The following is a 15,562-nucleotide window of genomic DNA, read 5'->3' as shown; positions in this document are numbered from 1 at the left end:
ATTCTTGGATTCATCAGCAAACAGGAAAATCAATCTCTTCCAGGAATAAAGGAAACAGATGTAACTCTGAGCCGCCCCTGACACATCCAAGCTGTGGGCCAACCATGGTGGAGGACTCTATAGCATGGGCTGGTATGGGGCACCTCATTGGCCAAACACACCTGGTCACCCCGTGCACAGATGGCCCTTATCTTGTCTCTGTATTTGCTGTCTGTGCAGATAACAGCTTCTTCCTTTTAGCCGCTATTTATGGAGAAGAACCAAGACGTGGTCTACTGCAGCTTGTGGCCCTGAAGAGGAGGCAATGACGAAGAAGATACTACCATCTTCTGTTTACATAGCTTGAGTCAGCACTTCATCCACCTTAGGACTAAATGACCACAAAGATGTTGGGACCCACGAGAAAGACCAAATTGGTCATCTCCTCCCTGATGATATCAACAATTGTGAGACTGAAGTAGGTTCCACAACCCATTCTCAGGCTTCCAGAACCTCATGGATCTTCTCAGGACCTATGCAGATGTATGGGACATGTCTAAACTAGGGCCTGTAATTCTGGCCAGACACACTAGATATCTTATGTCCAAAAGAACTTCCATAGCATGAAGATAACTCACGGCCAATATCTGGTCTTTGGTGGACACGGGAGATGTTAGATGTATTTGTGGTGCTCATTTTCATCAGTGTGGCCCATGTAATCTCCCATGACTTCTGTCTGTCCTGATCTAGCCTTAACTATGTGCAAGAATCAGGGACTCATTAGTAGGAAGTGACCACTGAAGTTAGGATTTGTCTCACCACAGGTCCTCATCACGGGTCAAACAGGTCTGAGCTGTGGCATTGTGGGTGACTGGATGTCTCTACTCTATAAGGGGACGTTGTCTGGTTGAAACTGTAAATGGACATGAGCCAAAATCCAAACCACCACCGTTTGGATTTTGGCTCTTGCATCTAGTGGTGTTTTGACGGGGCTGGGGGTCTACTCCACCCTCCCCTCCTTCTGTAATTTTTGTTACTGGACATGAGGAGCCCACGTGCCTACGCAAGAAAATATGCCATACGGTCAGTTTCATAGGCACATCATCTCGACTTAGGGATTGTTGAGCCTATTTAATAATAGTTCCACAGCCCTGTAGCCCTTAAAGGGCTCGTCCAAGAAACTATAATTAGGCAGCAGGTTATTAGAAAAGGTCATCCACGATTTTTGACGATCCCCTTTCCGTTTCAGTCCAGATGCTGCCTGCATAGTGCCCAAAAGGGTGGGATATAACTTGAGGCCTCACCTCAATCACATAGTATAATGCCCCTTTCTGTAGACTTTATTGTGCCCCTTTTTGGCCCCATTTGTGTCCTTCTCACTGTATAATGTCTCCCTTGTATCTCCAACACTCTGCTCCTTTTTCGGGTTCTTCTTGCCCTCAAACTTCATAATAATGTGTCAACCTCAGGCTTCGTAATATATGATCAAGTGGCCCCAAAAATGTTTATGAGGACACAGATATAGCCGAGGTGTGGACACACGTACCCTCACCAGGAACTGGAGTGTGTTCTGCTGGGTTGATTGGGAGGTGGGCACCTGGTCAGAACTCATCGGTGAGAGGGGATTTTTTTCCTGCTTTATAGACAGGATTGATATCTTTACTTGGATTACATGGGTGTGTAGGTGCACCTTCTAACTTAGCTTTGCTATTGACAGTTCAGAGATTTCCTGAACCCCTTTCGACAGGTTTCCATTAAGTCATCATATGGCAAATTGCATAGCAGATGCAGGGATCACCCATCTCTGCACCGGTGACCTCCTTGACATGTGAATGGGTTCAAGAGTAGAAGATGCCACATGGATTCTGTAAGGAGCACAGAGTTTATTGTAAGACTGTAGCAGAGGATGAGGGACAGGATCATCCTATCCAATAGGAAGACAAGGAGCTAATGAGATGCACTGACATTCAATGATCCCGAAAGAGCAAAGTACGAGGTGGAGCAAGGCAGAAAAAGTGAGAAGAAGGGAAAACTGCGAGAGTCAGAGGAGAGGACGTTGGGCAAACAGGAGGAGGAGGCTGGAGATAAAGCTCAATACCTGGAGAAGAGATACAGACATTGCCTCCAGTGATGCTGCTCCTAGTCACCTGGACTCGCCTTTACCAAAGGCTATGACCATGCAGGTAAGAGGTGGAGGAGTTCTCGGAGGGGAATTAGGGACTTCTAGGGTGTTTTCTGTTGCCCCTTCCACTGGTCATTGTTATCCTATTTACTGATGACTTGTAGTAACGACTCCTGAGCTGGAGATATTTGCTCAGTAGAAGAGAGAGGATAAGGAACTTCATCCCGTAGGACTGATCCCTACAAGGTTTCCTGGCGGTTCTCTAATCCTAATAACATAATTACAAAAATGGAGAAATTGAAGTCATGATGGTCCATGAGTGTTGTATTAGTTGGGTTGGGACAAGAAGGAAACTTGTGTCGCAACTATTGTCGAAAGATTTCACAACGCATTCGACAGCAAGAAGTCAAGTGTACAAAACCAGAGAATGGTGGAAGCTTCTCCTACATCCTGTCAAATCTAAACGATCTGATTCTGATATGTTCTGATGTAAAACACCATCATGCTTCAGCATCTTACAAAAAACTTCTCCAAGTTAAAAACCACTCGTCAAGTCAAGTGTAGAAGTCACAAAAATGGGCTAAACATGAGGTTGTTGCAACCTCCAAAGACATACTCGAAGGAGTTTGTTTGCTTTGGTCATGTCTGGTCCTAACCAGTGTTGGAATTGTCTCCTGTCATCAGATTTTATGTAAAATGTAGGAAAAAGTTCCATCAGACTTAGGGTTTTGGCCATCAAATTTAACTTAAATGAAAAGCCCACAACGTAGTTTATAAAAAGGTAAGGATCCACCAGTAATCCCCCCAGTCATGGGTCCATTCAATGGATTTTAATTATAGTTAGTGGTTAGTCCTCCTACCCTAAAGTGCATAATGTCATGTTCCAAATAGTAGCATGTGGAGGGTCAATAGTCTGTGTGTAACGTCTTTGCAAGATCAGCTTGGTCACTTAGTTGGTTTCAACACGGTTCTTTTTGTCAAGAGGCACCTAATAAAACCTAATGTGAACTGGTGTCAGTTGCATAAATTTTAGCCCCCCCTCGGGTAGATATTCCATAGAAGAAGTTCTGAGGTTCCTCTAGCACAGGTTAGTGTCACCCTGGGTGAACTTAGGCAGTCTCATTACATTGACAAATAAAGGCGGAGACATTGGCAGATGGTCCATCCACTCTTCTCTACTGCAAGTTCAGTAGATGGAGAGCCGAAAGAGTCCGGTTTTTCAGCAATATGACCCATTAATTTTGATATTTTTGCCATAGGGTTTCCTTGTTGCATGTTCCATCTTGTCAACATCTACCCCAGCTACAGCCCTACACATTAATTCCCCAAAAAAGAAATTATTTACCGATTACCCTTTACTCCGTACAAGTCAAACACATTGGAAAACGATAATTCATGTTGATGAACCATTTGTTTCCATAGATGCGCAGATTGTTGGTGACCGATCATCTATCTCTATGTTTTGGGCCACAAAGAGCATTAGTTGTTATGATTTTATCCATATCCGCCCTTCTTGGCACCAAGGAGCCCAACCCAATGGAACATACAACTCATGACAACACTGGTCATAGGAGGTTGTCCATCAATATTTTGTGAACCAGTGATCTGTGCACACGCTCCGGGGCTGACTAGAGCAGATGCTGGGAAAAGGGGGGTGTAGAGGGGTCAAGAAGGCCACGGCCTCGTTATTTATTAAGAGGAATTAATGAGGCGGAAACGCTGACTAAGGAAGAAGCGCAGATTGTTTAACGGAGACAAATATGTGTTTTGCTACCATGCGCAGGGGGTATGTGCGTGTGTCAGGAGGTGGTTTCCATGTTCAGGGGAAAAAAATTTGCATGTTGTTGTGTTATTACCCGAAGCGGACACATTTTATAGGTGTTTAAACCCAATACAAGAGGCTTCTCGTCATGAAGAGTTCCACATTGGTGTAGAGTTTGATAGCCAAGGCAATGCTCACAGGATAAAGAGTATGGAACTAAGCTCTCATCCTGAGGGACAAAAGCCCAAAAGCCATCATCAGGAAAATTATTGGGTAATGATAGGGGTGTATACCTTGATATGGTGGATAGCCCTTCCTTAGCAGATGCAAGGACTCACATCTTGGAAGGTTACCCCTTTGGTCACATCTTTTGGTAGGGAAGATTGGATCTGAGGATTTAGAAGGCTCTTCGGAAAGATGTTCGGGGAACCCTGTTTGATATTTTTGCAAGGAGTCCTCTGCAGTTATGCCTCTAACTAGGACCTTTACTGACTCCCAGTTCTAGAATTATTGGGGATCTCCATGTGATGACCATACAGGAATCATTGCTAAGGCCAGTAGTTGGCTAAAGCAATCACATGGATAGATAGTCACCCCCGTAATTGGTGGCATATTTGTTTGTATAATTTTCAGTGCATTACATATTAATAATTGTTTTCTCTTCTTTTCCATCCCCCACCTTTCTGTCTTCTCCAGACCTTCCTTGTTTCTACAACACTGTGATGCTGGGAACTCCTTAATTCTATGAACACCCCATTCAGCATGCCCTCCACTTCCTCCATCCCTTTCCTTAATTCCTCCACCCCCACCTCATCCTCATCTCCAGGTTCTTCATGCCAACTAGATGAGTCCTACAAACACATCTTCCTCCCGACCTGCTACCTCATCACCTTCCTCCTCAGCTTGGCTTTGAACTCCATTGTGCTCACACGATGCCTTCGCCGACCTTGGAACCCGTCATTGGTCTACATGTTCAACCTGGCACTCAGTGACCTCATGTACAGTTTGTCCCTGCCCTTCCTCATTGCCAGTTACATCTCCCAAGACCGGTGGTTGTTTGGAGACCCCATGTGTCGCCTGGTTCGGTTCCTCTTCTACTTCAATCTTTACTGCAGCATATTCTTCTTGACATGTATCTCATTCCATCGCTACCTTGGCATCTGCCACCCAATGCGTTCCATGAGGCTGGAGACTATGCGTTGGGTGAGGGCTACCTGTCTACTGGTTTGGGCTGTGGTGTTTGCTATGACCTCACCTATACTTCTATTTGCTCGTACTGGACCTCTTGAGGGCCCTGAAGATATAGTGACCTGTTGGGATGATGCCCTAGATGCGGACCTTCAGCGCTACATGCCCTATGGACTCTTTCTACATGCTGCAGGATTTTTTTTGCCCTTTTCACTGACTGCCTGGTGCTACTCAAGAGTGGTGCGTACCCTCTGCCGGACTCTACGTGGAGGTGTTGTCCCAGGGCCAGTGCCAGGTGCGACCCAAAGACGCAAGTCCATCAGGACCATTGTTACCATCACCCTTTTGTTTGCTCTTTGTTTCCTACCTTTTCACGTCACCCGCACCATATTCCTAGCAATGCGGGCCGGAGGAACAGCTTTAGGTGGATGTCGTGCCTTGGGAGTGGTTGCAGTGTGCTACAAAGTAACCCGGCCTCTGGCCAGCGCCAACTCGTTCCTCAATGCCCTACTGTATTTTCTTACCAAGGAGCCTTGGGGTCGAGCTCTGAGGGGCAAGAAAGAGCAAATGGGTAAAGGGGACAAAAAGAGACCCACTAAGAATGGACAACCCTGGAGTAACTTTTACCCACAATTATCCTGAAGATCTTCCAGGAACCAATGGAAAGAGACATTACACAGCATTTCATTGAGTTGTTACACACAATGTTTTTGGTAACGACCAACATGGCTGCCACATTGGTTGTCTACTCAGTTGGCCAAGTAGTCCTCAGGTGTGTAGTAGGGCTGCAGGGTTGGTGGCCACATTGGGGATCTAGACAGAGGCATTAGATGGTGGCCCTTTAGAATCAATCTGTGACAGCTCCCATGGTACCTGTGCTGGGGCTTTTTTGGTTATCACCCAGATTACCGAGGCCAAATAACCACTAGATATTTTTTTTTTAGAAGAGGGCCTTCAAAATATATTATACAATTATTTATCACATTGGTGTAAAACTAAAGACATGAATGACATTGTCCACCGCTCGACTGGAGACCTTTGTATTGACTCTCAGAGACTCTCATATTCTCAAAAAGACTCTTCTGCAGGCAAACACCGATATTCTACACTTGGTACAACAAGGAATCCTGTATATATGGGATATAACGTTCTGCTAAGTTCCTATTTTCCATACTTTTTCATTACGATTTGGGCAGCAGGTGGCATAATTTTATCTGTTGTTTGTATTTAAGCAATGCAAATACAGGGAAGCGGATTCTCTGTGCTGAACTGTTTGTATGGTACTAAATAAAGATCTCACAGGCCGAATGTACAGAGAAATGATGAGGCATCTTATTATATGTTTCTATGTATTTTGACAGGCAGCTGGTTAATTTGGTAAGAATGTTAAATTATATCATACTCCTCCCTTATTCAGGATTCTATATTAGTGTGACTCCTCCCTTATTGCAGCCCCTCCCTTGTAGAAGCCCCTCCTTTATTGCAGCTCCTCCCTTACTGAACCCCCTTTCTAACTGAAGCCCTTCCTTTGTTGAGGCCACCCCTTTATTGTGGCTCCTCCCTTAGTGAAGCCCCTCCCTTGTTGAGGGCCCTCCATTATTGTGGCTCCTCCCTTAGTGTAACCACTCCCTTGCTGAGGCCCCTCCTTTATTGTGGATCCTCTCTTAGTGAAACCCCTCCCTTGTTGTGGTCCCTCCTTTATTGCGGATCCTCCTTTAGTGCAACCCCTCACTTGTTGAGGCCCCTCCTTTGTTGTGGCTCCTCCCTTAGTGCAACCCTTCCATTGTTGAGGCCCCTCCTTTGTTGTGGCTCCTCCCTAAGTTCACCCTTTCCCTTGTTGAGACCCCTCCTTTGTTGTGGCTCCTCCCTTAGTGCAACCCCTCCCTTGTTGAGGCCATCTCATTATTGTGGATCCTCCTTAAGTACAACCCCTCCCTTGTTGAGGCCATCCCATTATTGTGGATCCTCCTTTAGTGCAACCCCTCCCTTGTTGAGGCCCCTCCTTTGTTGTGGCTCCACCCTTAGTGCAACTCCTCCCTTGTTGAGACCACCCCTTTATTGTGGCCCCTCCCTAAGTACAACCTTTCCCTTGCTGAGGCCCCTCCCTCAGTCCATGAGCAGCAAGAACTTGAGAACCTGATTTCATTTAAATTCTTTGAAGTTATATTGAAGTTATAGGAAATAGGTTGTGATGCACTTGGTTATTTGTGTATATACCGTACATACTCGAGTATAAGCCGACCCGAGTATAAGCCGAAACCCCTAATTTCAACACAAAAAACTGGGAAAACCTATTGACTCGAGTATAAGCCGAGGGTGGGAAATGCATTGGTTACGGCCTCCCAGTATATAGTCTGCCAGCCCCTGTAGCATACAGCCTGCCCAGCCCGCGTAGCATACAGCCTGCCCAGCCCCTGTAGCATATAGCCTGCCCAGCCCCTGTAGCATATAGCTTGCCAGCCCCTGTAGCATACAGCCTGCCCAGCCCCTGTAGCATACAGCCTGCCCAGCCCCTGTAGTAGGAAAAAAAATAACACTGTACTCATCTTTCCGACGTCCCCCATAGTTCCTCTTCTGTCTCAGACTGTCTCAGACAGAAGAGGACCTACAGGTGATGTCAGAAAGGTGAGTTTTGACTTTATTTTTTTAGTTGACTCGAGTATAAGCCGAGTTAGGGTTTTTGAGTACAAATTTTGTGTTGAAAAACTAGGCTTATACTCGAGTATATAAGGTATTCAAGCACAGCTGCAGTGTAAAGCATGGTGGAGAGAGGAAGCTTCTAATAAGACAAGTAGTGTCCTATGCCATCCCACTTTGCCATTGGGCACACCCCCTTCACACCCTCCCACGCCCCTTTGGCATGGAGGTGGAGTAAAGGAAGAAATAATCGCAATTCCTGGTGGTTCGCGGGGGGAGGGGTTCCAATATGTAGAACCCCAATATACAGGAGAATGGAGGACTCCATATTTAACAAAAATAGATAATCCATGCACATAACCCTTATTTTATTTATTAAGATTTTCACATTGTAATGATATTATTTTTTTTTCTTATTTAAATTCAGAAAAAAAACATTTTTAAACTTCTTATTCATATCTTTCTCATGAATAATTTTAATAATTTACTAATAAATTAATTGTATTAATTTGTTACAGCACATTTTTTCAAAATGTTTAGAATAATTTTTTGACATAAATACTTGATTATCCTTTTTTTTATATTTTTACTTTTACTTTCCTTATCCCTTATTTGCAAATCAAAAACGGATATTATTTCAAAACAATGTTATGAAAAAAGATCTTTATTTCTAAACTTAGAAAAGGGTAGCTGTTGTCGAATGACTCGCCCATCGCTGTATACATCGCGCTCCATTGTATAATCGCCTATAACGTAATGTGGTGTGAAAGAAATTCTATAGAATATCCTCCAATGCAAAAATAAACTAAATATTGCAAAAAAAATTAAAAAAAAAAAACCTTATATAAAAAAAATATAGAATAAAAAAAAAAACATGAAAATATATAAAACATAACAAAAATCTATATACATTTATATTATGTGCTAGAAAATAATAAAAAGTAAAGCAACAACAGAAAGAAAAATAAAATACTTGTTATCCCTTTCAAAATACAGGCGGTCCCCTACTTAAGGACACCCGACTTACAGACAACCCATAGTTACAGACAGACCCCTGTGACCTCTGGTGAAGCTTTCTGAATGCTTTTCTATAGTCCCAGACTGCAATGATCAGCTGTAAGGTGTCTGTAATGAAGCTTTATTGATAATCCTTGGACAAATTACAGCAAAAAATGCTTTAACTCCAATTGTCACTGGGGCCAAATATTTTTTTTGTCTGGATCTACAATTATAAAATATACAGTTTCGACTTACATACAAATTCAACTTAAGAACAAACCTCCGGACCCTATCTTGTACGTAACCCGGGGACTGCCTGTATCTAAAAAATCTAAGTTTTAGACCAGTTAAAGATGAAATTGCTAATCATGGATGTGACTATTAAGGACGAGGCCCTTTCTATAAGTGTGGATGGGGCCACCACGTCAAAAGGACAATGGAGCAGCGCACCACCATGAGGAAGCCCCTTCTCATAATTACTGGAGGTCCAAGGGGGGTCCAATGCCTGGATCTCCCACTCTTACTGCTCTATTGCTCTCTGTTATCTAACATGTCCCTCCGTCCTGTGTTGTGTTTCATTCTTTCCATGAAGCGTAGAAGGATTGACCTTTGCCTATGTGTAACAGGACATCCTCCAGGAGTCGGGGTCATAGTACTGGAAGCCTACAATGATTTCCCATCTAGTAACCTATTAGTGATGGGACAGGCAGATGACTCCTGTACTGGATGTGCTCACGTTTCCAGCGCCTTAAAGGGATTTTATGTACAGATATGTTTTTATTTCAGAAGTGTTCCTTCTAGTTTAAACCCAGAAAGAGCGCCCCCTGTCTGGGGAATGTGTGATACAAAGACTATACAGCCTAAAGAAGAGGAGAACTGCAGGAATTCATCACGATTGTTCAACTACAAATTAGCCACTAGAGGTCGCTGCTTCAATACTGTTCATGGCAGTAATGAGTTAAAGGGAACCTCCCACCACGAAGCTACCTATAAAGGTAGAACGGACGGTAGGTGGATGTATGGGACGTGAGGATAGCCCTTTTTAGAGCTAATCCTCACGTCCCCGCTATATTTTTAAAACTTTAATACCCTAATATGTAATGTATGGGGAGTAGCCGGACATGAGGCTACACATCACGGCTATTCCACGCCCCAGTAGCCTCTTTTCTCCTCCTACTCCGACATCTTCGGAGCGCAGCTTCTCGTAGCTGTGCGCCCTCGAAGATGTGAGGGTAGGAGGAGAAAAGAGGCTACATCATCACCCCAGCAGGGGGCAGTGTGTCCTCCTATCACTACTAGGGGTGACTGTCCTATGTCATGGCTCCCCACATCATCACACCAGCAGGAGGCAGTGTGTCCTCCTATTACTACTAGGGGTGACTACCCTATACCATGGCCCCCACATCATCACACCAGCAGGGGGCAGTGTGTCCTCCTATTACTACTAGGGGTGACTACCCTATACCATGGCCCCCACATCATCACACCAGCAGGGGGCAGTGTGTCCTCCTATTACTACTAGGGGTGACTACCCTATACCATGGCCCCCACATCATCACACCAGCAGGGGGCAGTGTGTCCTCCCATCACTACTAGGGGTGACTGTCCTATACCATGGCCCCCACATCATCACACCAGCAGGAGGCAGTGTGTCCTCCTATCACTACTAGGGGTGACTGTCCTACACCATGGCCCCCACATCATCACACCAGCAGGGGGCAGTGTGTCCTCCCATCACTACTAGGGGTGACTGTCCTATACCATGGCCCCCACATCATCACACCAGCAGGGGGCAGTGTGTCCTCCTATCACTAATAGGGGTGACTGTCCTATGCCATGGCCCCCACATCATCACACCAGCAGGGGCAGTGTGGCCTCCTATCACTACTAGGGGTGACTGTCCTATACCATGGCCCCCACATCATCACACCAGCAGGGGCAGTGTGGCCTCCTATCACTACTAGGGGTGACTGTCCTATACCATGGCCCCCACATCATCACACCAGCAGGGGCAGTGTGGCCTCCTATCACTACTAGGGGTGACTGTCCTATACCATGGCCCCCACATCATCACACCAGCAGGGGGCAGTGTGTCCTCCTATCACTGCTAGGGGTGACTGTCCTATACCATGGCCCCCACATCATCACACCAGCAGGGGGCAGTGTGTCCTCCTATCACTAATAGGGGTGACTGTCCTATGCCATGGCCACCACATCATCACACCAGCAGGGGCAGTGTGGCCTCCTATCACTACTAGGGGTGACTGTCCTATACCATGGCCCCCACATCATCACACCAGCAGGGGGCAGTGTGTCCTCCTATCACGTATAGGGGTGACTGTCCTATGCCATGGCCCCCACATCATCACACCAGCAGGGGCAGTGTGGCCTCCTATCACTACTAGGAGTGACTGTCCTATACCATGGCCCCCACATCATCACACCAGCAGGGGCAGTGTGTCCTCCCATCACTACTAGGGGTGACTGACTTTTGCCATGGCCCCCACATCATCACACCAGCAGGGGCAGTGTGTCCTCCCATCACTACTCGGGGTGACTGACTTTTGCCATGGCCCTCACATCATCACACCAGCAGGGGGCAGTGTGTCCTCCTATCACTACTAGGGGTGACTGTCCTATACCATGGCCCCTTCATCATCACCCCAGCAGGGGGCAGTGTGTCCTCCCATCACTTGTAGGGGGTGACTGTCCTATACCATGGCCCCTACATCATCACACCAGCAGGGAGCAGCGTGTCCTCCTATCACTACTAGGGGTGACTGTCCTATACCATGGCCCCCACATCATCACACCAGCTGGGAGCAGTGTGTCCTCCTATCACTACTAGGGGTGACTGTCCTATACCATGGCCCCCACATCATCACACCAGCAGGGGGCAGTGTGTCCTCCTATCACTACTAGGGGTGACTGTCCTATACCATGGCCCCCACATCATCACACCAGCAGGGGGCAGTGTGTCCTTCTATCACTTGTAGGGGTGACTGTCCTATACCATGGCCCACACATCACCACACCAGCAGGGGGCAGTGTGGCCTCCCATCACTTGTAGGGGTGACTGTCCTATACCATGGCCCCTACATCATCACACCAGCAGGGGGCAGTGTGTCCTCCTATCACTACTAGGGGTGACTGTCCTATACCATGGCCCCCACATCATCACACCAGCAGGGGGCAGTGTGTCCTCCCATCACTACTAGGGGCAGTGTGTCCTTCTATGACTTGTAGGGGTGACTGTCCTATACCATGGCCCACACATCACCACACCAGCAGGGGGCAGTGTGTCCTCCTATCACTTGTAGGGGGTGACTGTCCTATACCATGGCCCCCACATCATCACACCAGCAGGGGGCAGTGTGTCCTTCTATGACTTGTAGGGGTGACTGTCCTATACCATGGCCCACACATCACCACACCAGCAGGGGGCAGTGTGTCCTCCTATCACTTGTAGGGGGTGACTGTCCTATACCATGGCCCCCACATCATCACACCAGCAGGGGGCAGTGTGTCCTCCTATCACTAATAGGGGTGACTGTCCTATACCATGGCCCCTTCATCATCACACCAGCAGGGGGCAGTGTGTCCTCCTATCACTACTAGGGGTGACTGTCCTATACCATGGCCCCCACATCATCACACCAGCAGGGGGCAGTGTGTCCTCCCATCACTACTAGGGGTGACTGTGCTATACCATGGCCCCCACATCATCACACCAGCAGGGGGCAGTGTGTCCTCCTATCACTTGTAGGGGGTGACTGTCCTATACCATGGCCCCCACATCATCACACCAGCGGCGGGCAGTGTGTCCTCCTATCACTACTAGGGGTGACTGTCCTATACCATGGCCCCTTCATCATCACACCAGCAGGGGGCAGTGTGTCCTCCTATCACTACTAGGGGTGACTGTCCTATACCATGGCCCCCACATCATCACACCAGCAGGGGGCAGTGTGTCCTCCCATCACTACTAGGGGTGACTGTGCTATACCATGGCCCCCACATCATCACACCAGCAGGGGGCAGTGTGTCCTCCCATCACTACTAGGGGTGACTGTGCTATACCATGGCCCCCACATCATCACACCAGCAGGGGGCAGTGTGTCCTCCCATCACTACTAGGGGTGACTGTGCTATACCATGGCCCCCACATCATCACACCAGCAGGGGGCAGTGTGTCCTCCTATCACTGCTAGCGGTGACTGTCCTATACCATGGCCTTCACATCATCACACCAGCAGGGGGCAGTGTGTCCTCCTATCACTACTAGGGGTGTCTGTCCTATACCATGGCCCCCACATCATCACACCAGCAGTGGGCAGTGTGTCCTCCTATCACTGCTAGGGGTGACTGTGCTATACCATGGCCCCCACATCATCACACCAGCAGGGGGCAGTGTCCTCCTATCACTACTAGGGGTGACTGTCCTATAGCATGGCCCCCACATCATGCAATCAATTGGGAAACAGTAGAACCTTCCTATTACTGGAGCGGAGGACTGGACCTCTGACCCCTGGTGCCAGGATGAGGGGCGGCAGGGTGGCCCCATGTCGGGGGTCCTATAACAGTGGGTAAGAGTTCTCCGTACAGCCGCATAGCAGACGTCTGGAGACTTATGGCCACTGATGCTCCAGTAGGTGGTTCTGGGAAATATTCAAATAGGTTTCCCTAGATGGGACAAGAAAAACCCCGCCTCTGTGTATGGCGGCCCCCTGACCTATAGCAGAGGACGGTCATGTAGCCCCCACCTTGTAACGCATTATTGTGGAGGGAAGGCGCAGTACCTGCAATTACCACTAGATGCCACCACATGGATGTGGATGCAGAGAATGTTCCCAGCCATCACTGCAGTAGTAATACTGCCCCCAGCTGGTAACACAGTGTAATACATCTCCTGTGTGTACCTATCATAGGAGCAGAGCTGCTGTGTGGCCCCGGCTAGTATAGAGCCCAGTGCTGATGTGCTTGTGTAGTTACCACTGACCTCCACCAGGGGGAGCACTATACAGCAGCTAGGGAAATACTGACCATATGTGCACCTAGCGCCCCCTATCCTGTGTGATACTGCCTGCTGAGCTGTGTATCTAATCCTATCCTGTGTGATACTGCCTGCTGAGCTGTGTATCTAATCCTCTCCTGTGTGATACTGTCTGCTGAGCTGTGTATCTAATCCTCTCCTGTGTGATACTGCCTGCTGAGCTGTGTATCTAATCCTATCATGTGCGATACTGTCTGCTGAGATGTGTATCTAATCCTCTCCTGTGTGATACTGCCTGCTGAGCTGTGTATCTAATCCTATCCTGTGTGATACTGTCTGCTGAGCTGTGTATCTAATCCTATCCTGTGTGATACTGTCTGCTGAGCTGTGTATCTAATCCTATCCTGTGTGATACTGTCTGCTGAGATGTGTATCTAATCCTCTCCTGTGTGATACTGTCTGCTGAGTTGTGTATCTAATCCTATCCTGTGTGATACTGTCTGCTGAGCTGTGTATCTAATCCTATCCTGTGTGATACTGTCTGCTGAGCTGTGTATCTAATCCTATCCTGTGTGATACTGTCTGCTGAGCTGTGTATCTAATCCTATCCTGTGTGATACTGCCTGCTGAGCTGTGTATCTAATCCTATCCTGTGTGATACTGTCTGCTGAGCTGTGTATCTAATCCTATCCTGTGTGATACTGTCTGCTGAGCTGTGTATCTAATCCTATCCTGTGTGATACTGTCTGCTGAGCTGTGTATCTAATCCTATCCTGTGTGATACTGTCTGCTGAGCTGTGTATCTAATCCTATCCTGTGTGATACTGTCTGCTGAGCTGTGTATCTAATCCTATCCTGTGTGATACTGCCTGCTGAGCTGTGTATCTAATCCTATCATGTGTGATACTGTCTGCTGAGTTGTGTAACTAATCCTCTCCTGTGTGATACTGTCTGCTGAGCTGTGTATCTAATCCTATCCTGTGTGATACTGTCTGCTGAGCCGTGTATCTAATCCTAACCTGTGTGATACTGTCTGCTGAGCTGTGTATCTAATCCTATCCTGTGTGATACTGTCTGCTGAGCTGTGTATCTAATCCTATCCTGTGTGATACTGCCTGCTGAGCTGTGTATCTAATCCTATCATGTGTGATACTGTCTGCTGAGCTCTGTATCTAATCCTATCCTGTGTGATACTGTCTGCTGTCCTGTGTATCTAATCCTATCCTGTGTGATACTGTCTGCTGAGATGTGTATCTAATCCTCTCCTGTGTGATACTGCCTGCTGAGCTGTGTATCTAATCCTATCATGTGTGATACTGTCTGCTGAGCTCTGTATCTAATCCTATTCTGTGTGATACTGTCTGCTCAGCCGTGTATCTAATCCTATCCTGTGTGATACTGTCTGCTGAGCTGTGTATCTAATCCTATCCTGTGTGATACTGCCTGCTGAGCTGTGTATCTAATCCTATCCTGTGTGATACTGCCTGCTGAGCTGTGTATCTAATCCTATCCTGTGTGATACTGTCTGCTGAGATGTGTATCTAATCCTCTCACGTGTGATAGTCTGCTGTGCTGTGTATCTAATCCTATCCTGTGCGATACTGTCTGCTGAGCTGTGTATCTAATCTTCTCACGTGTGATACAGTCTGCTGTGCTGTGTATCTAATCCTATCATGTGTGATACTGTCTGCTGAGCTGGGTATCTAATCCTATCATGTGTGATACTGTCTGCTGAGCTGGGTATCTAATCCTATCATGTGTGATACTGTCTGCTGAGCTGGGTATCTAATCCTATCATGTGTGATACTGTCTGCTGAGCTGGGTATCTAATCCTATCATGTGTGATACTTTCTGCTGAGCTGGGTATCTAATCCTATCATGT

General features: G+C 47.1%; 1 protein-coding gene across 1 annotated transcript; it reads left to right on the top strand.

Annotated features, from left to right (window-relative positions):
* Positions 1–1,898: 1,898 nt before the first annotated feature.
* LOC140125772 (P2Y purinoceptor 4-like) lies at positions 1,899–5,856 on the top strand. The gene is made up of 2 exons (XM_072144642.1): positions 1,899–2,162; positions 4,560–5,856. Exon 2 carries the CDS (start codon positions 4,608–4,610, stop codon positions 5,691–5,693), a length of 1,086 nt encoding a protein of 361 aa, XP_072000743.1. The 5' UTR covers positions 1,899–2,162; positions 4,560–4,607; the 3' UTR covers positions 5,694–5,856.
* The last annotated feature ends 9,706 nt before the right edge of the window (positions 5,857–15,562 follow it).

This window comes from Engystomops pustulosus, chromosome 4, assembly GCF_040894005.1.
Source record: "Engystomops pustulosus chromosome 4, aEngPut4.maternal, whole genome shotgun sequence".
NCBI classification, from domain to species: Eukaryota; Metazoa; Chordata; class Amphibia; order Anura; family Leptodactylidae; genus Engystomops; species Engystomops pustulosus.
Note: the sequence above shows the minus strand (reverse complement) of the source record. Positions and strands in the feature narration are given on the sequence as shown.

Excerpts from the sequence above, each read along its gene's own strand:
- LOC140125772 (XM_072144642.1), top strand. The coding sequence starts at position 4,608 with ATGAACACCCCATTCAGCATGCCCTCCACTTCCTCCATCCCTTTCCTT.